At 42.6% G+C, this 27,343-nt stretch overlaps 1 protein-coding gene across 2 annotated transcripts in view; it reads left to right on the forward strand.

The window, feature by feature from the left end:
* LOC135509197 (inositol 1,4,5-trisphosphate receptor type 2-like) overlaps window positions 1-27,343 on the forward strand; it is a 137,188-nt gene that overhangs the window by 105,895 nt on the left and 3,950 nt on the right. For both annotated transcript variants that reach the window (XM_064929648.1, XM_064929649.1), the window contains exons 52-56: window positions 8,981-9,070; window positions 10,238-10,368; window positions 10,621-10,786; window positions 11,378-11,538; window positions 26,752-26,913. In XM_064929648.1, coding sequence (XP_064785720.1) covers window positions 8,981-9,070; window positions 10,238-10,368; window positions 10,621-10,786; window positions 11,378-11,538; window positions 26,752-26,913 — 710 coding nt within the window. The remainder of the gene's footprint in view (window positions 1-8,980; window positions 9,071-10,237; window positions 10,369-10,620; window positions 10,787-11,377; window positions 11,539-26,751; window positions 26,914-27,343) is intronic.

The raw sequence follows: 27,343 nt of genomic DNA on the forward strand, positions 1-27,343 counted from the left end.
ACAATGACACAAATATACATTTTCACAGGTCTGCTGCCTCTGTGTCTTTTTAGATATTTTTGTCAGATGTTACTATGGAATACTGAAGTATAATTACAAGCATTCCATAAGTGTCAAAGGCTTTTATTGACAATTACATGAAGTTGAGGCAAAGAGCCAATCTTTGCAGCGTTTACCCTTCTTTCTCAAGACCTCTGCAGTCCACCCTGACATGCTGTCAATTAACTTCTGGGCCACATTCTGACTGATGGCATCCCAATCTTGCATAAAGACAACAAGAGTTTGTCAGAATTTGTGGGTTTTCTTTTGTCCACCCGCCTCTTAAAGATTGATCACAAGTTCTCAATGGGATTAAGATCTGGGGAGTTTCCTGGCCATGGACCCAAAATATTGATGTTTTGTTCCCCGAGCCACTTAGTTATCACACTTGCCTTATGGCAAGGTGCTCCATCATGCTGGAAAAGGCATTGTTCGTCACCAAACGGTTCCTGGTTGGTTGGGAGAAGTTGCTCTTGGAGGATGTGTTGGTACCATTCTTTATTCATAGCTGTGTTCTTAGGCAAAATTGTGAGTGAGCCCACTCCCTTGGCTGAGAAGCAACCCCACCACATGAATGTTCGCAGGATGCTTTACTGTTGGCATGACACAGGATTGATGGAAGCACTCACCTTGTCTTCTCCGGACAAGCTTTTTTCCGGAATGCCCCCAAACAATCGTAAAGGGGATTCATCAGAGAAAATGACTTTACCCCAGTCCTCAGCAGTCCAATCCCTGTACCCTTTGCAGAATATCAGTCTGTCCCTGATGTCTTTCCTGGAGAGAAGTGGCTTCTTTGCTGCCCTTCTTGACACCAAGCCATCCTCCAAAAGTCTTCGCCTCAATGTGCGCGCAGATGCACTCACACCTGCCTGCTGCCATTCCTGAGCAAGCTCTGTACTGGTGGTGCCCCGATCCCGCAGCTGAATCAACTTTAGGAGACGGTCTTGGCGCTTGCTGGACTTTCTTGGGCGCCCTGGAGCCTTCTTCCCAACAATTGATCCACTCTCCTTGAAGTTCTTGATGATCCGATAAATGGTTTATTTAGGTGCAATCATACTAGCAGCAATATCCTTGCCTGTGAAGCCCTTTTTGTGCAAAGCAATGATGATGGCACGTGTTTCCTTGCAGGTAACCATGGTTGACAGAGGAAGAACAATGATTCCAAGCACCACCCTCCTTTTGAAGTTTCAAGTCTGTTATTTGAACTCAATCAGCATGACAGAGTGATCCCCAGCCTTGTCCACGAGAGAATCACTGACATGATGTCAGCTGGTCCTTTTGTGGCAGGGCTGAAATGCAGTGGAAATGTTTTTTGGGGATTCAGTTAATTTGCATGGCAAATAGGGACTTTGCAATTAATTGCAATTCATCTGATCACTCTTCATAACATTCTGGACTATATGCAAATTGCCATCAAAATGTACATCCTGTTTTCAATAAGGCACTAAAGTAAAACTGCAAACAATGTGCAAAGAAATGAACTTTGTTTTGTTTTTTATTTCACCTTTATTTAACCAGGTGGGCCAGTTGAGAACAAGTTCTCATTTACAACTGTGACCTGGCCACGATAAAGCAAAGCATTGCGACACATACAACAACACAGAGTTACACATGGAATAAACAAATGTACAGTCAATTACACAATAGAAAAGTCTATATGCAGTGTTTGCAAATTAATGTAGTAAGATTAGGGAGGTAAGGCCAGAGTGGCAAAATAATTACAATTTAGCAATTAACACTGGAGTGATTGATGTGCAGAAGATGAATGTGCAAGTAGAATTACTGGGGTGCAAAGGAGAAAAAAATAACAATATGGGGATGAGGTACGATGGTGCAATGATCTGTAAGCTGCTCTGACAGCTGATGCTTAAAGTTAGTGAGGGAGATATGTCTCCAGCTTCAGTGATTTTTGCAATTCATTCAGGTCATTGGCAGCAGAGAACTGAAAGGAAAGGCAGCCAAAAGAGGAATTGGATTTGAGGGTGACCAGTGAAATATACCTGCTGGAGCGCGTGCTACGGTTGGGTGGTGCTATGGTGACCAGTGAGTTGAGATAAGGCTGGGCTTTACCTAGCAAAGACTTATAGATGACCGAGAGCCAGTGGGTTTGGCGACGAATATGTTGCGAGTGCCAGCCAACGAGAGCATACAGGTCGCAGTGGTGGGTTGTAGATGGGGCTTTGGTGACACACCGGATGGGGCTGTGATTGACTGCCTGCATCCAATTTGTTGAGTAGAGTGTTGGAGGGTATTTTGTAAATGACATTGCCAAAGTCAAGGATCGGTCGGAGAGTCAGTTTTATGATGGTATGTTTAGAAGCATGACTGAAGGAGGTTTTGTTGCGAAATAGGAAGCCAATTCTATATTTAATTTTGGATTGGAGATGCTTAACCTGTTGCGACGAGCAATCCCATATCCGGGAGCGTAATTATAGCCTCAAGCTCATTACCATAACGCAACGTTAACTATTCATGAAAATTGCAAATTAAATAAAATAAATATATTGGCTCACAAGCTTAGCCTTTTGTTAACAACACTGTCATCTCAGATTTTCAAAAAATGCTTTTCATCCATAGCTACACAAGCATTTGTGTAAGAGTATTGATAGCTAGCATAGCATTAAGCCTAGCATTCAGCAGGCAACATTTTCACAAAAACAAGAAAAGCATTCAAGTAAAATCATTTACCTTTGAAGAACTTCGGATATTTTCAATGAGGAGACTCTGTTAAATAGCAAATGTTCAGTTTTTTCAAAAAAATTATTTGTGTAGGAGAAATCGCTCCGTTTTGTTCATCACATTTGGCTAAGAAAAAACCCGAAAATTCAGTCATTACAACGCAAACTTTTTTCCAAATTAACTCCATAATATCGACAGAAACATGGCAAACGTTTAGAATCAATCCTCAAGGTGTTTTTCACATATCTTTCGATGATAAATCATTAGGGGCAGTTTACTTTCTCTTCTGAACCAAATGGAACGTGCATGCACCTGGAGATTACGCAATAGTTTTGACGGAGGACACCGAGCGGACACCTGGTAAATGTAGTCTCTTATGGTCAATTTTCCAATGATATGCCTACAAATACGTCACAATGCTGCAAACACCTTGGGGAAACGACAAAGTGTAGGCTCATTCCTTGCGCATTCACAGCCATATAAGGAGACACATTGGAACACAGCGCCTCCGAAATCTGGCTCACTTCCTGTATGAAATTTCATCTTGGTTTCGCCTGTAGCATTAGTTCTGGGGCACTTACAGACAATATCTTTGCAGTTTTGGAAATGTCAGAGTGTTTTCTTTCCAAAGCTGTCAATTATATGCATAGTCGAGCATCGTTTCGTGACAAAATATCTTGTTTAAAACGTGAACGTTTTTCATCCAAAAATGAAATACTGTCCCCCAGAGGTTCAATAGGTTAATGTGAGTCTGGAAGAAGAGTTTACAGTCTAACCAGACACCTAGGTATTTGTAGTTGTCCACATATAAGTCAGAACCGTCCAGAGTAGTGATGCTAGACAGGCGGGCAGGTGCATGCAGCGATTGGTTGAAGAGCATGCATTTAATTTTACTTGCATTTAAGAACAGTTGGAGGCCATGGAAGGGGAGTTGTATGGCATTGACGCTCTTCTGGAGGTTTTAGTTATTTGACCTTTATTTAACCAAGCAAGTCAGTTAAGAACCAATTTGTATTTTCAATGACAGCCTAGGAACAGTGGGTTAACTGCCTTGTTCAGGGGTAGAATGACAGATTTTTATCTTGTCAGCTTGGGATTCATTCTTGCAACCTTTCGGTTACTAGTCCAACGCTCTAACCACTAGGCTACCTGCTGCCCCAGGTTAGTTAACACAGTGTCCAAAGAAGGGCCAGAAGTATACAGAATAGTGTCGTCTGCGTAGAGGTGGATCAGAGAATCACCAGCTGCAAGAGCAACATCATTGATGTATACAGAGAAAAGAGTCATCCCGAGAATTGAACCCTGTGGCACCCCCAGAGACTGCCAGAGGTCCGGACAACCGGCCCTTCAATTTGACACACTGAACTCTGTCTGAGAAGTAGTTGGTGAACCAGGTGAGGCAGTCATTTGAGAAACCAAGGCTGTTGAGTCTGCCGATAAGAATGCAGTGATTGACAGAGCCGAAAGCCTTGGCCAGGTCGATGACTACGGCTGTGCAGTATTGTCTCTTATCGATGGCGGTTATGATATCGTTTAGGACCTTGAGCGTGGCTGAGGTGTACCCATGACCAGCTCGGAAACCTGATTGCATAGCGGAGAAGTTACGGTGGGATTTGAAATGGTCGGTGATCTGTTTAACTTGGCTTTCGAAGACCTTAGAAAGGCATTGTAGAATAGATTTAAGTTTGTAACAGTTTGGGTCTAGAGTGTCTCCCCCTTTGAAGAGGAGGATGACCGCGGCAGCTTTCCAATCTTTGGAGATCTCGGATGATACAAAAGAGAGGTTGAACAGGCTAGTAATAGGTGTTGCAACAATTGCGGCAGATACTTTTCGAGAGGTTCCAGATTGTCTAGCCCAGCTGATTTGTAGGGGTCCAGATTTTGCAGCTCTTTCAGAACATCAGCTATCTGTATTTGGGTAAAGGAGAAATGGTGGAGAATTGGGCAAGTGGCTGTGGGGGGTGCAGAGCTGTTGACCGGGGTAGGGGTAGCCAGGTGGAAAGACTTAAATTGGCTAATAAATCTATGGTGACTTCAACATGGCTGTCTAGCAATGATCAACAACCAACTTGAGAGATTGAAGAATAAAAAAATATATAATGTGCAAATATTGTGCTATCCAGGTGTGCAAAGCTCTTACCCAGAAAGACTTACAGCTGTAATCATTGCCAGAGGTGATATTGACTCGGGTATGAATACTTTAAAGTATTTTTACTTAAGTAGTTTTAAGGGAGATCTTTACTTTACTATTTGTATTTTTGACAACTTTTACTTTTTACTACACTACATTCCTAAAGAAAATCATATACTTTTTACTCCATACATTTTCCCTGACACCCAAAATTACTCGTTACATTTTGAATGCTTAGCAGGACAGGAAAATGGTATAATTCACACACTTATCAAGAGAATGTCCCTGGTAATCCCTTCTGCATCTGATCTGGCGCACTCACTAAACTCAAACGCTTCGTTTGGGTTATTTATCCACCACTGTATTTCATTTTTGGAGGGGGGGGGGGGTAAATTTTAAAAATAATAATGATATTCAGTCTTTAACAGAAAAAAATGTGGAGTAAATCAAGGGGTAAGAATACTTTCTGAAGGCGCTGTATGTAAATACATATTTGCATGCAGAATGAATAGCCTATGCCTTTTCAGTTCCCAATTTGGCTATGTGTGTGTGAGAGCTTTCCAGAGCATGAGTGCATGCATGCGAGAGTGTGTCTGTGTGGGCGTGTGTACGTGCTCTTGCTCTTGCACAGCGCTCGGGCATTCTTAGGGAGAGAACCTGCCAGCACATGTGCACCTGTTGCATAATCTGGAGCAGTGGCTGTGCAGCTTTGCAGCACTCTCTTATGTAACCGGCTGGGCTGGGGGGTGGGGGTGTGTCTGTGTCTCTGTATGTGGGCTGAGCTGTCTGAGGGCACTGCAATTCTTAGTGCAACTTTTGACAAATGAAAAAGACCTAGCTAAAAGACAGTCAACATGGCTCTTTAAATTGCAGTTCATTTTCTCAAATCGTGTTTGTCCGTTTATCAAAGGTTATCATGCATATTACCTCTTTATATGAGTGCTTTACCACACAGTCCATTTGCCATAGGTGAAGCTTGGGTCAAACTGTTTGATGGAGAAATTATTTGGGTTCATTGAAATGTGCCTGAAAAGAAAATGTATGTTTGGGACAATCTGAAGCAATGAAGAGAGAGGGTTATAAGATGGGCATATACTAGCATCTCTTACAAGAAAACGAGCTCCAGGCATGGTCCCTATTAGACAGAATTGGTTGTCACAAAGTTGTCTCCATGTCACTATATGTGACCAATCAATTTGAGACGTTCTCACAAGTGGCTACGTTAACATGCACACCAATATCCCATTATTATTCGGTATACTCAATTATCGAGTTAACGCATATAAACATCATATCCCGTTCACAGTCACCCGAAAACGTTTGTAATCCGGTTATGAGAAATCTGCATAAAATGCCTGGGATATTCTGATCTTCGATGGAATACTGTGGCATGTAAACATCTTATCCCATTTACTGTTGTTTATTGCAGACCGTTTTACACATCCCATTGTGTGATGTTTTCATCTGATTGTCAAACATCACTTTAAAAAGTAGGCTACCTGCACAGTTCCATCCACCATAATAATTCCATAATCATTTGTTTTGCTGATACTCCATACTGGACATTATAGACTACTGGCTTAGGCTACTTTCACCCCTAATTTAGATACATTTCTGCGTATAATTTCTGACATATGGTAGGCCATTTGTTTGTCAACTATAGTTAGATACATGCAACTTCTCTTCTGTCGTAACTTTTTGCCCTAGAAGACTAAATAAAATAGTGTTCACCAGAATAATGTCTTATATTGATTAAATTAATACATTAGTAATCTAGTTAACAACAGTAAAGTTGTCTGTTTCGTTTAGGGACTGGGGAGTAAAACACTAACTCCAAAACAGTGGGAAGATTGTTCCTGCGCAAAATGTCCAAATGTCATCAGTTTGACCGGTTTTAAGGAAATTAAAACGATGAGACACATTTATGATAAGTCTTCAGTTGGTTTTGGGTGCATATTATACAGTAGGGCAAAAAAGTATTTAGTCAGCCACCAATTGTGCAAGTTCTCCCACTTAAAAAGATGAGAGGCCTGTAATTTTCATCATAAGTACACTTCAAATATGACAGACAAAATGAGGAAAAAAAATCCAGAAAATCACATTGTAGGATTTTTAATGAATTTATTTGCAAATTATGGTGGAAAATAAGTATTTGGTCAATAACAAACATTTATCTCAATACTTTGTTATATACCCTTTGTTGGCAATGACAGAGGTCACACGTTTCCTGTAAGTCTTCACAAGGTTTTCACACACTGTTGCTGGTATTTTGGCCCATTCTTCCATGCAGATCTCCTCTAGAGCAGTGATGTTTTGGGGCTGTTGCTGGGCAACACGGACTTTCAACTCCCTCCAAAGATTTTCTATGGGGTTGAGATCTGGAGACTGGCTAGGCCACTCCAGGACCTTGAAATGCTTCTTACGAAGCCACTCCTTCGTTGCCGGGCGGTGTGTTTGGGATCATTGTCATGCTGAAAGTCCCAGCCACCTTTCATATTCAATGCCCTTGGTGATGGAAGGAGGTGTTTACTCAAAATCTCACGATACATGGCCCCATTCATTCTTTCCTTTACACGGATCAGTCGTCCTGGTCCCTTTGCAGAAAAACAGCCCCAAAGCATGATGTTTCCACCCCCATGCTTCACAGTAGGTATGGTGTTCTTTGGATGCAACTCAGCATTCTTTGTCCTCCAAACACAATGAGTTGAGTTTTAACTAAAAAGTTATATTTTGGCTTCATCTGACCATATGACATTCTCCCAATCTTCTTCTGGATCATCCAAATGCTCTCTAGCAAACTTCAGACGGGCCTGGACATGTACTGGCTTAAGCAGGGGGACACGTCTAGCACTGCAGAATTTGAGTCCCTGGCGGCGTAGTGTGTTACTGATGGTAGGCTTTGTTACTTTGGTCCCAGCTCTCTGCAGGTCATTCACTAGGTCCCACCGTGTGGTTCTGGGAATTTTTGCTCACCGTTCTTGTGATCATTTTGACCCCACGGGGTGAGATCTTGCGTGGAGCCCCAGATCGAGGGAGATTATCAGTGGTCTTGTATGTCTTCCATTTCCTAATAATTGCTCCCACAGTTGATTTCTTCAAACCAAGCTCTCTCGTCCTTTTAAGTGGGAGAACTTGCACAATTGGTGGCTGACTAAATACTTTTGTTGCCCCACTGTATGTGGTTGAAATACTGTTATTGCATAACAATGTCAAAGATAACACTTTACACGTGCATTCACATTTTCTCGATGTTGAATGAAATAAATAATATTTCTCCACTCCTGTTCCCAAGACAAAATGTAATATTTGTTGTATAATTTCACTGCAAGAAATGCATAATTCTGCATGAGTTAATATTACATTATTTTACATGTGAGAGGTTATAGGCCCACTGTCAGTGTCCACAGTTCAGTTATTATTCTATTTAACCCATATGAACTTCAATTAGGAATATTCTGTTTATTTCTGGAGACAGGGACACTTGTGAGCAGGATATCAAAGGTACATGTAAACAGCTTATCCCAAACAAGACCATTAATTGGGTTATGAGCTACTATCCAGACTACTTTGACCACGTTTCCATGCGCAATGTCATAACCAGCCTTCTCACAACCTATTTATAATGTTGTGACAACGTTATGTTTTAGTAGTGAAGAGGAGGGGGAAGCGCCTCATCTCCCCAGCTTCCCTACTCCCTGTTATGGTCTCAAGTGTCCCTGGTCGTTACTCTCCAGCCCAGGTGTGGACCTCTTGACTCTACATGTCTCTCATTATCACAGTCAAGCACCGTTGAAAAGGATATGAAGGGCCTGTTGAAATGTCAGTATTTTAAAACACACATAGCCACCGGCCTGCATCTGCTGTTATGTGCTGGATACGCAACTACTGCTAATGTGATTCATGTTGAGTCTATCATGACTGGTTATGAATAGATAACAGCTCTATCCTCCATGACAAAAGGGGCATGTCTGCTCCTTGTTTTTCTGCGACCTTTTTAATAACGTTTATAGATTATGAAATATTGATGAGAACCTTCAAGCGTCTTTTCTATAGTAACCTACCCAAAATCCTTTCTGTATACTGTCCTGTTATTTTGTTTTCAGTTGGACTTGCTTATTTTCCTGCTTTTAGGGAAACTGGACACACTAAAAGATGGCCGAGCTCCCTCCGACAAGTGTTTGAAAGACGGCTGCCCAGACTACTTACCCACGTCTGTCACCAGTAAGTTATTATCACCACCTAAGTCTCTACAATGACCCCCTTAAAAGGTATTCTGCCTTAGTCTCATTAGCATTTTCCTCTGTGTATAATTGACAATGCAGCAGGCTTTAGAACTCTCCATGTCCATTTTTTAAAACCTTTATTTAACTAGGCAAGTCAGTAAAGAACAAATTCTTATTTTCAATGACGGCCAAGGAACTGCATGTTCAGGGGCAGAACGACAGATTTGTACCTTGTCAGCTCGGGGATTTGAACTTGCAACCTTTCGGTTACTAGTCCAACGCTCTAACCACTAGGCCACACTGTGTGTGTGGTCTGGGCAGGTCTTAGTGGTCTATAGCCGCTGCCTCTGGAGCATATGTACAATGGACCGTAGCGAACATGGGTTTGAATCTGGTCCTCTGCTCTTTCAGCACTTTCTATCCTACCGATCACCTCTATCACTCTTTTTTTTGAGGCCATGTGATATGAACTGCCAACCACTTGTCCTTATCATGAATGTTTTATCTAACAGCATTTTGCACATGGATCCCCAAACTCAATGTGCTGTAACAGTGGTTCTTAATCAGAACATGGCTAGTTCAGTCAGTTCTCAGTCCTTCATGTTCAGTAGCCCTCTAGGTGTGTTCCTGTTCAGGGAGCTGTGTAAATGTGAAGTGTTGGCTACTCTCTCTAGTCAGTTAGCCTCTGGAAGGTTCCACGCTGAGGAAGGGTGTCGAGACAGGATGTTAAAGCAGCATCCTGAGAGGGAGAAGCAGAGGGGATGACTCATCGTACTCATCTTTGTTCTCCAGCCCAGTGTGTGTCCATGGATCACAAGCACTTCAGGGGCCTCTACACGTGTTCTAACCCTCACTTCTCTCTATGCTATTTCTATCCCTCCATCTCTGGCTATGTTTCACCCTCTCAATCTCTCCCTTGCTTTTTTCTTTTTTTCTGTCACGTAGAGGGGTCACATCATCCCATGTGTTCCTTTGTTTAAACCCTTTCATCCTGTGTTGAAGTCCTACATCTACTATTGTGAAGGGATTTCAACCTGTGCAAGTTTTAGAATTTTGTCAGAATGTTTTTGAATTATAAACGTGTCACTCATTGTCAGGAAGATCTAGGACACTACTACCGTTGTGTACATTTATCATTAGTTTCGTACACTATTTTTGTGTCCAGTGATGGTGGAGGAGGACGATGGGACGGAGCGTGTGTGTGACACTCTGCTGATGTGTATCGTGACGGTGCTGAACCAGGGCCTGAGGAACGGTGGGGGAGTAGGAGACGTGCTGAGGAAGCCTTCCAAAGACGTGAGTGACCGGTACAATCAATCAGTTGATCAATGAACCAGTCAGCCAGTAATTGATGGATGGGAGGATGGATTGACTGTTTGTTTTACAAAAAATATAGAAAACAAAAGGCTAAATATTTTTCATGATGTTTATGATAATGGTATTCATTGGGATGCTGATGATGACGATGCTGAGTGTGATGACGTGTATAGTGATATAACTTTTCATGAGGATGCTGATGAATATCTCACTGGTCCTCTCGTTACCCAGGATCCTCTGTTTGCGGCCCGTGTGGTGTATGACCTACTGTTCTTCTTTATTGTCATCATCATCGTCCTCAACCTCATCTTCGGCGTCATCATCGACACGTTCGCCGACCTGAGGAGCGAGAAGCAGAGGAAGGAGGAGATACTGAAGACCACCTGCTTCATTTGTGGTGGGTACACAGCCCTACATAGCACTTCATAACTCCACATAGCACTACATAACACTATGTAGCACTACGTAGAACTACATGGCACTATACAGCATTAGAGCACCACATAACAGTACATAGCACTACATAACAGTACATAGCACTACATAACAGTACATAGCACTACATAACAGTACATAGCACTACATAACAGTGCATAGCACTACATAACAGTACATAGCACTACATAACTGTACATAGCAGAGAAATACAAATAGTACAGTTCTGTTGCTTTATTTGTTACCCTTCTGCGTGAAACTGTGGGGGGTTTTGTATCATCATGATGAAAATTCAGTAAATCGTGTCATTCTCCAGTAAATTTCTTGCATCTTGCAACTTTGGTAGCAATACCCATTCCACTGTCTTGGAATGTTCAATTTCTTTCTAACTTGCTATATTGTGCTTGTAGATATTAGACATTAATATTTGCTGTAGATATACAGTAAGACAGGATGGAGGCTCTAAAATATGGTTAAGAACACCAAAGAAAGACGGAACGGTAAAGTTAATTGTTGTTATCAGAGTGTATAAGTAATGTTTCACCTCTCTCAGGGTTGGAGAGGGATAAGTTTGACAACAAGACCGTGTCATTTGAGGAGCACATCAGGTCGGAACACAACATGTGGCACTACCTGTACTTCCTGGTTCTGGTGAGGGTGAAGGACCCCACGGAGTACACTGGCCCCGAGAGCTACGTGGCCCAGATGATCAAGGTGGGTAGTTAATTCGCTACCTACATGCTCTACACATGTCTTGTGTGTTTTATCACCAAGGTACTGGTGATGCAATGATGAGTCAGGATTTTATATTTGAGCCCCTATGCTGAATGTGAAAACCGTGTTGGAACGTTAAATTCACACTCCTTGCACACACAAACACTAAGTTTGTCCTGACAGTGTATCTGTATGCAGTAGCCATAGCGTCTCAAAGTGTGTGTTCCTCATCTTTGTCCTCAGCAGCCAGACACGGTGTTCCAGTGTGACTGTGAACCCCCACCCCCAGCAGACTCAGCCAAAAAAAGAGAGAAAAAAACACCCAAAACGTGACTGAGCCTCACCCCCCACCCCCACCTTCCCCCTGCCCAGCATCAGTCTCCCTTTCTTCTCTCTTCCTCTCCTTTTAATTATCTTCTCAGACTTGGTTATACAGCTACAGTGCAGTACTTCTCTCAGGTTTCACAGAAACTAGTGACTGTTGCTATTATACTCTGACTTTCTCCCCTCTAGGGTTGTAGTACTGTGATACTCAGACCTTCTCCCCTCTAGGGTTGTAGTAGTGTGATACTCAGACCTTCTCCCCTCCAGGGTTGTAGTACTGTGATACTCAGACCTTCTCCCCTCTAGGGTTGTAGTACTGTGATACTTGGACCTTCTCACCTCTAGGGGTGTAGTACTGTGATACTCAGACCTTCTCCTCTCTAGGGTTGTAGTAGTGGGATACTCAGACCTTCTCCCCTCTAGGGTTGTAGTATGGTGATACTCAGACCTTCACCCCTCTAGGGTTGTAGTACTGTGATACTTGGACCTTCTCCCCTCTAGGGTTGTAGTACTGTGATACTTGGACCTTCTCCCCTCTAGGGGTGTAGTACTGTGATACTCAGACCTTCTCCTCTCTAGGGTTGTAGTAGTGGGATACTCAGACCTTCTCCCCTCTAGGGTTGTAGTATGGTGATACTCAGACCTTCACCCCTCTAGGGTTGTAGTACTGTGATACTTGGACCTTCTCCCCTCTAGGGTTGTAGTAGTGTGATACTCGGACCTTCTCCCCTCTAGGGTTGTAGTACTGTGATACTTGGACCTTCTCCCCTCTAGGGTTGTAGTAGTGTGATACTCGAACCTTCTCCCCTCTAGGGTTGTAGTACTGTGATACTCGGACCTTCTCCCCTCTAGGGTTGTAGTACTGTGATACTCAGACCTTCTCCCCTCTAGGGTTGTAGTAGTGTGATACTCAGACCTTCTCCCCTCTAGGGTTGTAGTACTGTGATACTTGGACCTTCTCCCTTCTAGGGTTGTAGTAGTGTGATACTCAGACCTTCTCCCCTCTAGGGTTGTAGTACTGTGATACTCAGACCTTCTCTCCTCTAGGATTGTAGTAGTGTGATACTCAGACATTCTCCCCTCTAGGGTTGTAGTACTGTGATACTTGGACCTTCTCCCCTCTAGGGTTGTAGTACTGTGATACTCAGACCTTCTCCCCTCTAGGATTGTAGTACTGTGATACTTGGACCTTCTCCCCTCTAGGATTGTAGTACTGTGATACTTGGACCTTCTCCCCTCTAGGGTTGTAGTAGTGTGATACTCAGACCTTCTCCCCTCTAGGGTTGTAGTACTGTGATACTCGAACCTTCTCCCCTCTAGGGTTGTAGTACTGTGATACTTGGACCTTCTCCCTTCTAGGGTTGTAGTACTGTGATACTTGGACCTTCTCCCTTCTGGGGTTGTAGTACTGTGATACTCAGACCTTCTCCCTTCTGGGGTTGTAGTACTGTGATACTCAGACCTTCTCCCCTCTAGGATTGTAGTAGTGTGATACTCAGACCTTCTCCCCTCTAGGATTGTAGTAGTGTGATACTCAGACCTTCTCCCCTCTAGGATTGTAGTAGTGTGATACAGTAATATAAAGAGTGGAGGCATCAGCTCCCTGTATGTAATGAGTGCTGCAACCTGTCTGGAAAAGAAGCCATACAGAGGAGCTTTTATGTATTGGGTAGGTATTATGATGCATCATTAGGCTTGTCATGAGCATGAATATCCCCCTCATAATTCCTTATAATCATCTCATAATGATTCTGACTACTACCAGCGATTTTGTATCTGTTCAAACGTTGAAACAAAGAGATACTTAACATATGATATACCTTGTTATAAAACATACAAGCTCATACATGATTATAAGATGTTATAAAGCATTATAGCTGGATGCTTTAAGTAATGGGTTACCAAAAGGTGTTTTAGATGGTTGCCAAGAGGTTCATGGATTTAAACATCATTGTGGTGATTTACATTACGACATAATGGGAGATCAGGGATGATTGTATAACAATGCAGATTTCCATAACATAATTGACAACTGAATCTATTTTAACATGTTTTATACAAGTGATGCGCCCTCTTCTGACGGCCAGTCAGTCCAAGGTACTAGTGCATGGTGACTTCATGGTGAATCTTTTTATGTAGGGCCTATAAGCACTGTGATTGGCAGAATCCTGTTACGTGTGTGTGTGTGTGTGTGTGTGTGTGTGTGTGTGTGTGTGTGTGTGTGTGTGTGTTGCATGCTTACAGTGCATTCGGAAAGTATTCAGACCCTTTGACTTTTTCCACATTTTGTTACGTTACAGCCTTATTCTAAAATGTATTACTTTTTTTGTTATCCTCATCAATATACACACAATACCCCATAATTACAAAACGAAAATGGGTTCCTTAAATGGGTTCTTGGGAGGTGACCAAGAACCCGATGATCACTCTGACAGAGCTCCAGAGTTCTGTGGAAATGGGAGAACCTTCCAGAAGGACAACCATCTCTGCAGCACTCCACCAATCAGTCATTTTTGGTAGAGTGGCCAGACAGAAGCCACTTCTCAGTAAAAGGCACATGACAGCCTGCTTGGAGTTTACCAAAAGGCACCTAAAGGACTCTCAGACCATGAGAAACAAGATTCTCTGGTCTGATGTAACCAAGATTGACCAACACTTTGGTCTGAATGCCAAGCGTCACGTCTGGAGGAAACCTGGTAACATCCCTAGGGTGAAGCATGGTGGTGGCAGCATCATGCTGTGGGGATGTTTTTCAGTGGCAGGGACTAGGAGACTAGTCAGGGTTGAGGGAAAGATGAATGGAGCAAAGTACAGAGAGATCCTTGATGAAAACCTGCTACAGAGTGCTTAGATTCACCTTCCAACAGGACAACGCCCCTACGCACACAGCCAAGACAATGCAGGATTGGCTTCGTGACAAATCTCTGAATGTCCTTGAGTGGCCCAGCCAGAGCCCAGACTTGAACCAGATAGAACGTTTCTGGAGAGACCTGAAAATAGCTGTGCAGCAACACTCCCCATCCAAACTGACAGACCTTGAGAGGATCTGCAGAGAAGATTGGGAGAAACTCCACAAATACAGGTGTGCCAAGCTTGTAGCATCATACCCAAGAAGACTCGAGGCTGTAATCGCTGCCAAAGGTGCTTCAACAAAGTACTGAGTAAAGGGTCTGAAAACGTATGTAAATGTGATATTTCAGTTTGTTTTTTTTGCAAAAATGTATTAGGGGGTATTGTGTGTAGATTGATAAGAGGGGGAAAAAAGTTTTTAATTCATTTTAGAATAAGGCCATAACGTAACAAAATGTGGAAAAGGTGAAGGGGTCTAAATACTTTCTGAATTTATGTGTGTGAGAGATTTATCACAGTGAGCACAGAACCAGCAGGTGTACTGAAGCCACAGCTGTGTTACATAACGCATCTCAAGTGGCCTGCTAATGGATCAGCCTTCCATGGCACGTGCTCTCCCGTCCCTTTCTCCCACAAATACTCTCGCACACAGACACACACTCCTTAGCAACGTGTCCGTCAATTGCAACAGGATAGAGGAAGACGAGAGGGGCCTCTGAACTCATGATCTATAGAAGCCAAAGGTCAGCGTGTCCACTCACTCACACAGACACACGTGCGCGCACACACACTCCTCTGAGACGGTCAGTTTTTACCTAGGTGAGTCAAGTGAAAGGCAGCACATTTAGTACAGTCTCCAGCAGGGATGGGTGAATTGAACAACATTGGTTCTTTCTCAAGACAGTGATTAACACAATCATGTGCTTCTTGCTTTTCTTAGTTTGATAGCAGTGTAGTGGACTATAGGCCACTAGGGTTGATTATGGAAGTGGATTGGTCAAAAAAAGAATGCTTCCTCAGGTGAGGTGTGAGCGGTTAACCTTATGGGTGGTGCTATGTCAGTGACTAGCCAAATAAACAAAGGAAAAGTCAAAAAGGTATCCTTGGGATGTCCCAACTTTGATGTCACCCCATTGAAGTTGAAATTTAAAAGGTTAAGGTAAGGGTTAGGGTTAGGTAAGTCTTATGTTTAGGGTAGGGACGTCCCAAAGATTCCAAATAGTACTAACCAATAAACAAAGGTCTTACAGAGGGCACCTGTACCTGACTATACCCGAAACATACTCTGGAGTTTAATCATAACTCCCCTTTATCGGTCTGTTCTCTCTTCTCTCTCTCTCTCTCTTTCATATACACACACTCTCTTTCTCTCTGTTGCAGGGTCGATTCCTCCACTAGAGACTCAGTGCTGCTGGCAGGAGAAGCCATACACAACTCCTCTCAAACCATACACAACTCCTCTCAAACCATACACAACTCCTCTCAAACCATACACAACTCTCTCAAACCATACACAACTGCTCTCAAACCATACACAACTGCTCTCAAACCATACACAACTGCTCTCAAACCATACACAACTGCTCTCAAACCATACACAACTGCTCTCAAACCATACACAACTGCTCTCAAACCATACACAACTGCTCTCAAACCATACACAACTGCTCTCAAACCATACACAACTGCTCTCAAACCATACACAACTGCTCTCAAACCATACACAACTGCTCTCAAACCATACACAACTGCTCTCAAACCATACACAACTGCTCTCAAACCATACACAACTGCTCTCAAACCATACACAACTGCTCTCAAACCATACACAACTGCTCTCAAACCATACACAACTGCTCTCAAACCATACACAACTGCTCTCAAACCATACACAACTGCTCACAACTGCAAACCATACACAACTGCTCTCAAACCATACACAACTGCTCTCAAACCATACACAACTGCTCTCAAACCATACACAACTGCTCTCAAACCATACACAACTCCTCTCAAACCATACACAACTCCTCTCAAACCATACACAACTCCTCTCAAACCATACACAACTGCTCTCAAACCATACACAACTGCTCTCAAACCATACACAACTCCTCTCAAACCATACACAACTCCTCTCAAACCATACACAACTCCTCTCAAACCATACACAACTCCTCTCAAACCATACACAACTCCTCTCAAACCATACACAACTCCTCTCAAACCATACACAACTCCTCAAACCATACACAACTGCTCTCAAACCATACACAACTCCTCTCAAACCATACACAACTCCTCTCAAACCATACACAACTCCTCTCAAACCATACACAACTCCTCTCAAACCATACACAACTGCTCTTAAACCATACACAACTCCTCTCAAACCATACACAACTCCTCTCAAACCATACACAACTGCTCTCAAACCATACACAACTCCTCTCAAACCATACATACAAACCAACCATACATACAAACCAACTCCTCTTAAGCCTAAAATGGTTGTTCCCCTAGTCACTATCATGCTGAGTTGTGTGCTTTGTCCATGTTCTGTTGTGTGCCTGGTGGAAAAGCTTCACAGCAATATGGTGAGAGCCAACCACTGGAGTGCCACTGCGAGTGGTGTAGTGTGAGACAAAGTGAGGTGTCAGAATGGTTCAGTGAAGCAGTACTGAACCCCTGACTCACCCTCATATACTGTACACTGTTATTATTTTGCCAGGGGATTGTGCCCAAGTACATTTTTACACTGTGTTGTTATTTTGGGAAAGACTTATGTCAGAGGTAGGCAAGGATTTTTTATATTAGCCCATACACACAGCTCAAAGGTTAGTCTGGACTGTACACTTTTAGTAAAAGCACTCTCAGCACCTTTTTAAACTGTGTTTTTCAGCCAAACTGGCAACAAGAGCTTACATAACATCAGCTGATTGCAATCTTTCTGTCTCACTGAACGTCATCTTATCTCTCACACACACAGATACAAATCCGCACATGCGCACATCGGAGCATAAGCAAGAATATAATCAACACACATCCGCGCAAAACACACACACACACACACACACACACACACACACACACCGACAAACCAACACACAGACATTGGCACACACACGCACACAACTTAAGCCTATTACATAATGCTGCTGTTATATAATGGGCCCCGTTCTCCTTTTCAAATCCTTGTTTACTGTTGATCTGTATCTGCAATTACAACAGGGCTATATTCCTACTTATTTTATTCACTGCTTCACTTGAAACACAATGGTTATGTATTTGAGCTTGTGGAGGCTTATCTGGAGTCAGTTTCTTTGAGGAGACGTACTGTACAGTTTACTGCAGTACCCAGCCATCTGATCTGGAGTCAATTTGTCTGAGCAGCTCTCTCTCCAGCTTACTGCAGTGGCTGACTGTGAGACAGCCACTGAGACCTGTCTCAGCACACACTCCTCTTAAGTGAGGAACTTGGACAAGTTCCCACCAATGATTTATGTATTCACTAGATGACTGACAGGGGGCACTGATTTGACACCACGGCGCCTCCATCTTGGCACTTCCGCACCATTATATTTTGAGGAATGAGTAGGTCAAGTTTTTACATACAAAACTGTGATTAAATGTAGAAGCCAGACAACAGTTTAAATTAAGCCTCTAAAATTGATAGATCAATATATCCCCAATCAACTGGGAGAGAGTGAGCGGTCAGTTATGAACAACAGCGAACCAATCAGTTGGTAAAGCAGTGCAGCGACACGAATCCAACAAGCAATGACTTCCCTCTGAGGAAAAGACAAGGAGCAACTTTGAGAGTTACGATAGTAAAGAACAGCTAAGCGATATCTAGGAAAACATACTTTTGTGTATATATAGTGTATGTGGACACCCCTTCAAATTAGTGAATTCGGCTATTTCGGCCACACCCGTTGCTGACCAGTGTATACAATTGAGCATACAGCCAAACAATCTCCATAGACAAACATTGGCAGTAGACTGGCCTTAATGAAGAGTTCAGTGACGTTCAATGTGGCACCGTCATAGGATGCCATTTTTCCAACAAGTCAGTTTGTCAAATTTCTGCAGTGCGAGAGCTGCCCGGTTAACAGCAAGTGCTGTTATTGTGAAGTGGAAACGTATACAATGGCTCAGCCACAAAGTGGTAGGCCACACAAGAATGGGAGCGTCGAGTGCTGAAGCGCGTACCGGGCAAAAATCGTCTGTCCTCGGTTGCAACACTCACTACCAAGTTCCAAACTGCCTCTGGAAGCAACTTCAGCCCAAGAACTGTTCGCCGGGAGCTTCCAGGCATTGTACTCTGGAGCATTGTAAATGCTCTGGAGAGATTAATCACGCTTCACCCTCTGTCAGTCCGAACGAATCTGTGTTTGGTGGATGCCAGGAGAACGCTACCTGCCCGAATGCATAGTGCCAACTGTAAAGTTTGGTGGAGGAGGAATAATGGTCTGGGGCTGTTTTTCATGGTTCGGGCTAGGCCCTTTAGTTCCAGTGAAGGGAAATCTTAACACTACAAAATACAATGACATTCTAGACGATTGTGTGCTTTAACTTTGGCAGCAGTTTGGGTAAGGCCCTTTCCTGTCTCAGCATGACAATGTCCCCGTGCAACAACAAAAAAGATCCATACAGAAATGGTTTGTCGAGATTGGTGTGGGAGAACTTGACTGGCATGCACAGAGCCCTGACTTCAACCCCATCGAACACCTTTGGGATTGAATTGGAACGCAAGACTGCAAGCCAGGCCTAATCGGCCAACATCAGTCCCCAACCTCGCTAATGCTTTTGTGGCTTAACCTCTTGAAACTCCCCATCCCGGATCCGGGATTGTGAATAAGCCTCAGGCTCATTAGCATAACGCAACGTTAACGATTTCTGAAAATCGCAAATAAAATTAAAATAATGCGTTTGCTCTCAAGCTTAGCCTTTTCTTAACAACACTGTCATCTCAGATTTTCAAAATATGCTTTTGAACCATAGAAATTGACTAATTTGTGTAAGAGTATGCTAAGCTAGCATAGCATTTTGTGTAGCATGTAGCACGCAACATTTTCACAAAAGCCAGATAACCAAATAAATAAAATCATTTACCTTTGAAGAGCTTCTGATGTTTTCAATGAGGAGACTCCCAGCCACATACCAGATGCGCAGTGTTTCCTGAAAGCGTCTGTGTGTAGGAGAAATCGTTCCGTTTTCTACATTGCGCCTGGCTACCGAAACGAACCGAAAATGCAGTCACCTACAACGTGAAACTTTTTCCGGATTAACTACATAATATCGACCGAAACATGGCAAACGTTGTTTGGAATCAATCCTCAAGGTGTTTTTTCACATATCTCTTCATTGACATGCAGTTCGTGGAAGCTTGCTTCTCTCTCTGTGCCCCATGGAAAAATACTGGCAGGTGACTTTTGCGCACCAATTTCGGCGCAGGACACCGGGCGGACACGTGGTAAATGTGGTCTCTTATGGTCAATCTTCCAATGATCTGCCTACAAATACGTCACAATGCTGCAGACACCTTGGGGAAACGACAGAAAGGGCAGACTCATTCCTCTTGCGTTCACAGCCATATAAGGAGATCATGAAAGACAGAGCCTCAAAAATCCTTGTCATTTCCTGGATGCCAAGTCATCTTGGTTTTGCCTGAAGCTCACGTTAAAGGGCACGCACTGAGAAGATATTTGTATTTCTGGACACGTCAGAGTGTTTTCTTTTGAACAGTAGCAATTATATGCATAGTCGAGCATCTTTTTGTGACAAAATATCTTGTTTAAAACGGGAACGTTTTTCTTCCAAAAATGAAATAGCGCCACCATAGGTGTAAGAGGTTAATGGAAGCAAGTCTCTCCAGTAATGTTCCAACCTTTAGTGGAAAGCCTTCCCAGAAGAGTGGAGGCTGTTATAGCAGTGAAGGGGGACCAACTCCCATGCCCATGATTTTGGAATGAGATGTTCGACAGGTTTCCACATACCGCTGGTCGTGTAATGTAGCTAAAATGCTCTCAATGCACACCAAAACAAAATGCTACAATTTGTTGTTAAAAAAGTAGATTAGCTCAAAAAGAAAGTAGTGTCTGACATGTCAGACATGCACATACAAGTCGTGTGCATGAACGAACAACACAACAAAATGATCCTTCTGGAAACAAAGTTTATAAGATGAATTTGACCAGCAGCAAAACTGAATGAGACGAAACAACATGAGAAGATTGTCCTTAGGGGACCTTTCCAACTACGTGCTCAAGCTGATATCGGAGGAGCTTGACGTGGATATATCACTAAACGATGCCATAGGATCACCGTGAAACAGAAGAACACTAAATACCATCGCACTGTAATCTTCAAGCTGTGGAACTATTAGACCAATAGTCTGGCATCTTTCTTTTGATGTTTTTCCAGAGTCAGTAGAAAGGCCTCTTTAGTGTCCTAAGTTTTCATAACTGTGAGCTGTCAGTGTCTTAATGACTGTTACAAAGCTGCATGTTCATTAATTGTTTATGGTTCATTGAACAAGCATGGGAAACCGTGTTTAAACCCTTTACAACGAAGATCTGTGAAGTTATTTGGATATTTACGAATTATCTTTATAAGACAGGGTCCTGAAAAAGAGATTTGTTTTTTTGCTGAGTTTATATTTTCCAACGGCTCTATACATTTGGGTGAGGTTTTTTTCTTTCCTGAGTAGCCTCTTTTCATTGCCTAAAATAAAATCTGAATCAAGTGTTCAGCGAAATAACAACACAATGTTGTGGGAATTCCAACAGTCCGAATGTAGCCAGACATAGCTGCTGCTCATTCTGTTTGCTCGAAAATTGATAAATGGTTTAAAAAAAATGTAAGGCCCGCGTCCATAGAGAGACATACCAGCTCTACTGGTAGAACTACTGCTACCAGCAGTACCACACCTGCACCTGTCGATGACACAAGTTGTTCTGCTTCCACGAGCACATCCAATGCAATCATCAGTAATTCTACATTTGTTGTTAGCCCAGCTAGCATGGACACTGACAGTTGTGAATCTGATGCAGCCAAAAAGCTACTGCCCCTGTAAAAAAGCACCGAACATCAGGCAGGGACATTGGACCATCATAGGCGCAAATATGATGAGATCTACATTGATTTGGGGTTCACTTATATTGGGAGTAGTTCCTTTCCTCAGCCATAGTGTGTTATATGTGCAAAAGTACTATCTCACAACTCGATGAACTTCACTCTTGTGCGGACATTTAGAAACAAACCATGCCAATTTGAAAAATAAGCCACAGGAGTTTTCTGAGCGAGAATTAAGACTTTCGAGTAGTAAGACATGTATAAAAGCAACAGATACCATTATTAAGAAGGTGCTAGAAGCATCTTATATGGTGAGTGTCGTGTCTGGACTATCATTAAATGCAAAGACTTATTTATATCAAATCAGTTCTCTAGGTTTAATAATTTTGTGATTGAACTAATCATGTAAACATTCATTAACTAGGAAGTCGGGGCACCACGGGAAAATGTTCAGTTATAATTTCCTGAATATAACTCTTCAGATATTTTAATATCTTATCAATTACAGTCTTCAATTAATGATTATTAATCTTTACCTTAGTCAGTCTCATCCTAAACGTCGTAAAATTTTTGGTTATCGGCACGAACGCTAGTCTCCATAATGAATCAGCAATATACACATTTACTAACTAACTAGAATTACATAACAAAAATATAATTATTGGTTACTAACACAATGCATTTATAAGTCCCTATTGGGCTAAACCAGTATGATGGCTTGGTAGACAATGGAAAGGGGGTGGGGGGCAGATAAAGAGCGGGAAAGACAATGTATTCGCTGCACACAGTTGATAATTATATTAATTGAAATGCTAATCCTTTGCACATGAACGGCTGCTCATTTGAAAATGATTGCAATGTATATATTTACACCCGTATGTCATTGTCTTCTCTGTTGGAAACACCGGTCCATCTGCTGGAGAGTCAGTTCATCAGATAGTCTCTGGTTAACTTCCCCAGGAGTCACAATGTATTTTGTGGTTGTTGCTTTCTCAGCGGCTCTGGATATTGTCTGTTGTAATGGTTATGTCAGGCGTACAGATGGTCCTAGCATAGAATAGATGCTTCTGCATTTGTCGGTATTCTCATACTAGATTTATGTAATTTACAGCTGTAGACTAGTAATTCTACGTCTAGGATTTGCTCTTATTCTGTGGTGATCGATAGTCTCAGAGTTTAACCATTTCCAGCCGTGTAGCCAACACTACACGCTGTCTGGTTTCCTGGGCCTATAGAGTGGTAACCATTTCAACGTGGGGACTTTGTCCCAGCGTTTTCTGACTTAATGTACATTTTGTAGGAAGTGGGTTTTATACTCTGTGGAAGAAGGGGCTGTTCTATGACCCCTAACGTGTTGTCTGAGCTCACGGGGGCGTGGCCACTGACGAGTTACACTTTATATGACAGTCCATGCTCTCATTTAGAAGGCAAACATCACATTTAATCTTTTCACAAATAGTTTCATATGTAATCACATTTGTTTCACAACATTTAGATGGAAACCTGATAATTGATTAGTGTACACAAACAGAGATACAGTAATGTAGGTGTCCTGTCCTTCATGAGATCACCAAATGAAACACACTCGTCATGACTGTCCCTTAAGTGTCCACGGGCCACTCCCACATTCTCAAAAATATAAATATTGTTTAATAATTCAAACTTTTGATGCCCAAGGGTTCTCTCTGTGTTCCAATGTTTTACATTCCAATCTCAGACCCACTGTAACCTGATCCTTCAGATCATCACAGGACAGGATGCCTTCATCAAACAAAACTGTTTCATGACTCATCAGTGACATGGCAGGAGATGTTTTGAAACAATTACTGCTTCGCATACAAGCCAGTGAATTCTGGCTTGTTACAGCAATATGATCCAACAGACTTGGCGGGTCTGGCACAGCTCCAGGTATATGTCCAGTATCTTTAAAGGGGGGTCAATTAAGGAAGACCTCCTCTTCTGGAAACCAGGACAACAGGAAAGGATATTTTTAAAGTACTGGATGGCTTTGTGACATCAAATGGACTCTGGTGGTCAAGATGTGTTGGTATCTGTACTGATGGTGCAAAAGCCATGACAGGGAGACATAGTGGAGTGGTAATGCGCGTGCAAGCAGTTGCTCCCGATACCACTTGGGTACACTGCAGCATCCACCGAGAGGCTCTTGCTGCCAAGGGAATGCCTGATGGCTTGAAAGACATTTTGGACACTACAGTGAAAATGGTTAACTTTGTGAAAGCAAGGCCCCTGAACTCTCATGTATTTTCTGCACTAAGGAATGATATGGGCCGCTACCATGTAACGCTTTTACTACATACAAAAGTGCGCTGGTTATCAAGGGGCAAAGTATTGACACATTTTTTTTAAATGAGAGACTAGTTTAAAGTTTTCTTTAGTGACCATAAGTTTCACTTGTCTGACCGCTAGCATGATGACGAGTTTCTCACATGACTGGCCTATCTGAGTGATGTTTTTCTTGCCTGAATGATCTGAATCTAGGATTACAGGGATTCTCCACAACTATATTCAATGTGCGGGACAAAATTGAGGCTATGATTAAGAAGTTGGAGCGCTTCTTTGTCTGCATTAACAAGGACAACACACGTGATTTTTTTGTGTGCAAATGTACTGAAGCTTACGGACAATGTCAAATGTGATATAGCGAAGCACCTGAGTGAGTTGGGTGTGCAATTACGCAGGTACTTTCCCAAAATGGATGACACAAATAACTGGATTCATTATCCCTTTCATGCCCTGCCTCCAGTCCACTTAACGATATCTGAACAAGAGAGCCTCATCAAAATTGCAACAAGCGGTTCTGTGAAAATTGAATTTAATCAGAAGCCACTGACAGATTTCTGGATTAGGCTGCTCTGAGTATCCTACCCTGGCAAATCGCGCTGTTAAGACACTGATGCTCTTTGCAACCACGTACCTATGTGAGAGTGGATTCTCGGCCCTCACTAGCATGAAAACTAAATACAGGCACAGACTGTGTGTGGAAAATTATTTAAGATGGAGAGAGTCTCAAATACAACTCAACATTGCATCCTTTCAAGCATACCCTTCTCATTAATCGGTGGTGAAGAATTCACCATTTTCAATTAACAAATAAGGTTTTAAATGTAAAATGGTTAAATAAAGAGCAAAATTATTTATTATTATTTGTGCCCTGGACTCTTTGTCACTTCCCACGAGCCGGGTTAAGACAACTCACACTCATTCTTATGTTTAATAAATGTATCGTATAGTGTGTGTGTGGCAGGCTTACAATGATGGCAAAAAACAACATTTGAGTGTGTGCTGACCCTGGTGCTAGAGGGGGTACGCAGCTGGAGGTTGAATGTTTGAAGGGGTTTTTGGAAGGTGCCAATATGGCCAACCGGTGGCTTCAAGCCCTCATTGGCCAATAAATAGCATCAGCAATCCAGAGTTTATATTCAACATTGGTTCCCACGGATGTACTGCTCCCCATCCCGCCTTCCTCTCTTTCACATTCTTTTCCTGGCTCCCTCACTCTGTCTGTCTGTCAGTCAGCCTGCCTCTGTGTTTGTACAGTGCCTTTGGAAAGTATTTAGACCCCTAGACATTTTAAACATTTTGTTACGTTACAGCCTTATTCTAAAATAGATTCAATTCATTGTTCATCCATCTACACACTATACCCAATAATGACAAAGTGAAAACAGGTTTTCTGAAATTTTTGCTAATTTATAAAAAATTAAAAACAGAAATACCTCAGTTACATAAGTATTCAGACCCTTTGCTATGAGACTCAAAATTGAGGTCAGGTGCATCCTGTTTCCAATGATCATCCTTGATGTTTCTACAACTTGATTGGAGTCCACTTGTGGTAAATTCAATTGATTGAACATGATTTAGAAAGGCACACACCTTTCTATATAAGGTCCCACAGTTGACAGTGCGTATCTGAGCAAAAACCAAGCCATGAGGTCGAAGGAATTATCTGTAGAGCTCCGAGACAGGGTTGTGTCGAGGCACAGATTTGGGGAAGGGTACCAAAACATTTCTGCAGCATTGAAGGTCCCGAAGAATACAGTGGCCTCCATTCTTAAATGGAAGAAGTTTGGAACCACCAAGGTAAACTCCCGGCCAAACCGAGCAATAGGGGGAGAAGGGCCATTGTCAGGGAGGTGACCAAGAACCCGGTGGCCACTCTGGCAGAGCTCCAGAGTTCCTCTATGGAGATGGGAGAACCTTCCAAGACTGGGAGACTAGTCAGGATAAATGGAAAGATGAATGGTGAAGTACAGAGAGATCCTTGATGAAAATCTGCTCCAGAGTGCTCAGGTTCACCTTCCAACAGGACAACAACCCTAAAATCACAGCCAAGACAATGCAGGAGTGGCTTTGGGATAAGTCTCTGAATCTCCTTGAGTGGTCCAGCCAGAACCCGGACTTGAAGCCAATCGAACATCTCTGGAGAGACCTGAAAATAGCTGTGCAGCGACGCTCCCCATCCAACATGACAGAGCTTGAGAGGATTTGCAGAGAATAATGGGAGAAACTTTCCAAGTACAGGTGTGCCAAGCTTGTAATGTCATACCCAAGAAGATTCAATGCTGTAATCTCTGCCAAAGGTGCTTCAACAAAGTACTGAGTAAACGGTCTGAATACTTACGTAAATGTGATTTCAGCTTTATGCAACATTTAAAAAAAAAACTTTTTGCTTTATCATTATGGTGTATTGTGTGTAGATTGATGAGGGGGGAAATAACAACCTAATGTTACAATAAGGCTTTATCGTAACAAAATGTGGAGAAGGTGAAAGTGTCTGAATACTTTCTGAATGCACTGTATAGCCGTCACACTTTTCCTCTCCTCTTTGGTTTTCCCCCTTTTTTTTACCATTTCTTACCCTCCCTCTGGTTTTAACTTTGAATCTGCTATGTAAATACATGAATCTACCCTCTTTCTCCCTCCCCCTCTCTCTATCTCCAGGAGAAGAACCTGGACTGGTTCCCCCGGATGCGGGCCATGTCCCTGGTGAGCAGCGAGGGGGACGGCGAGCAGAACGAGATGCGCTCCCTGCAGGAAAAACTGGACAGCACCGTCACACTGGTGTCCCTGCTGTCCTCCCAGCTGTCTGAGCTAAAGGATCAGGTATGTTACTGTCGTTGAACAAGGCATTCATTTAGACACTGAACAGGGCTGCACAACTCGGTGTCATGTTCATTGTGGCATGTAATGTTTGAGCGCTTCCTATTGGATAAGTCCAAATAGGCTTTCCCCATTTCAGTCCATGTTTGAGTGCTTGGTGCCTTATGAAGACCGGTCAGTATTCGAGGGCCACCGTCCTGTTGATTTTGTGGGTGTCAATAGCACATAACTGATCAATGGATTTCATTGATTGTTGAGTTTTTTTTTTCCACACGCTATGGACTTTCTTCATTTGTATCCCTTTAAAAGTTCAGAAGCATCCACTGTGGCCCTTGAGGACCAGATCTATGCATTCAGCCTTCCATTATCTTTAACTCAGTGTAATATCCAAAGTTACATTTGATTCCAGTACATATCTTTTTAACCGGGGATT

Source organism: Oncorhynchus masou, chromosome 22, assembly GCF_036934945.1.
Source record: "Oncorhynchus masou masou isolate Uvic2021 chromosome 22, UVic_Omas_1.1, whole genome shotgun sequence".
Taxonomy (NCBI): Eukaryota; Metazoa; Chordata; class Actinopteri; order Salmoniformes; family Salmonidae; genus Oncorhynchus; species Oncorhynchus masou.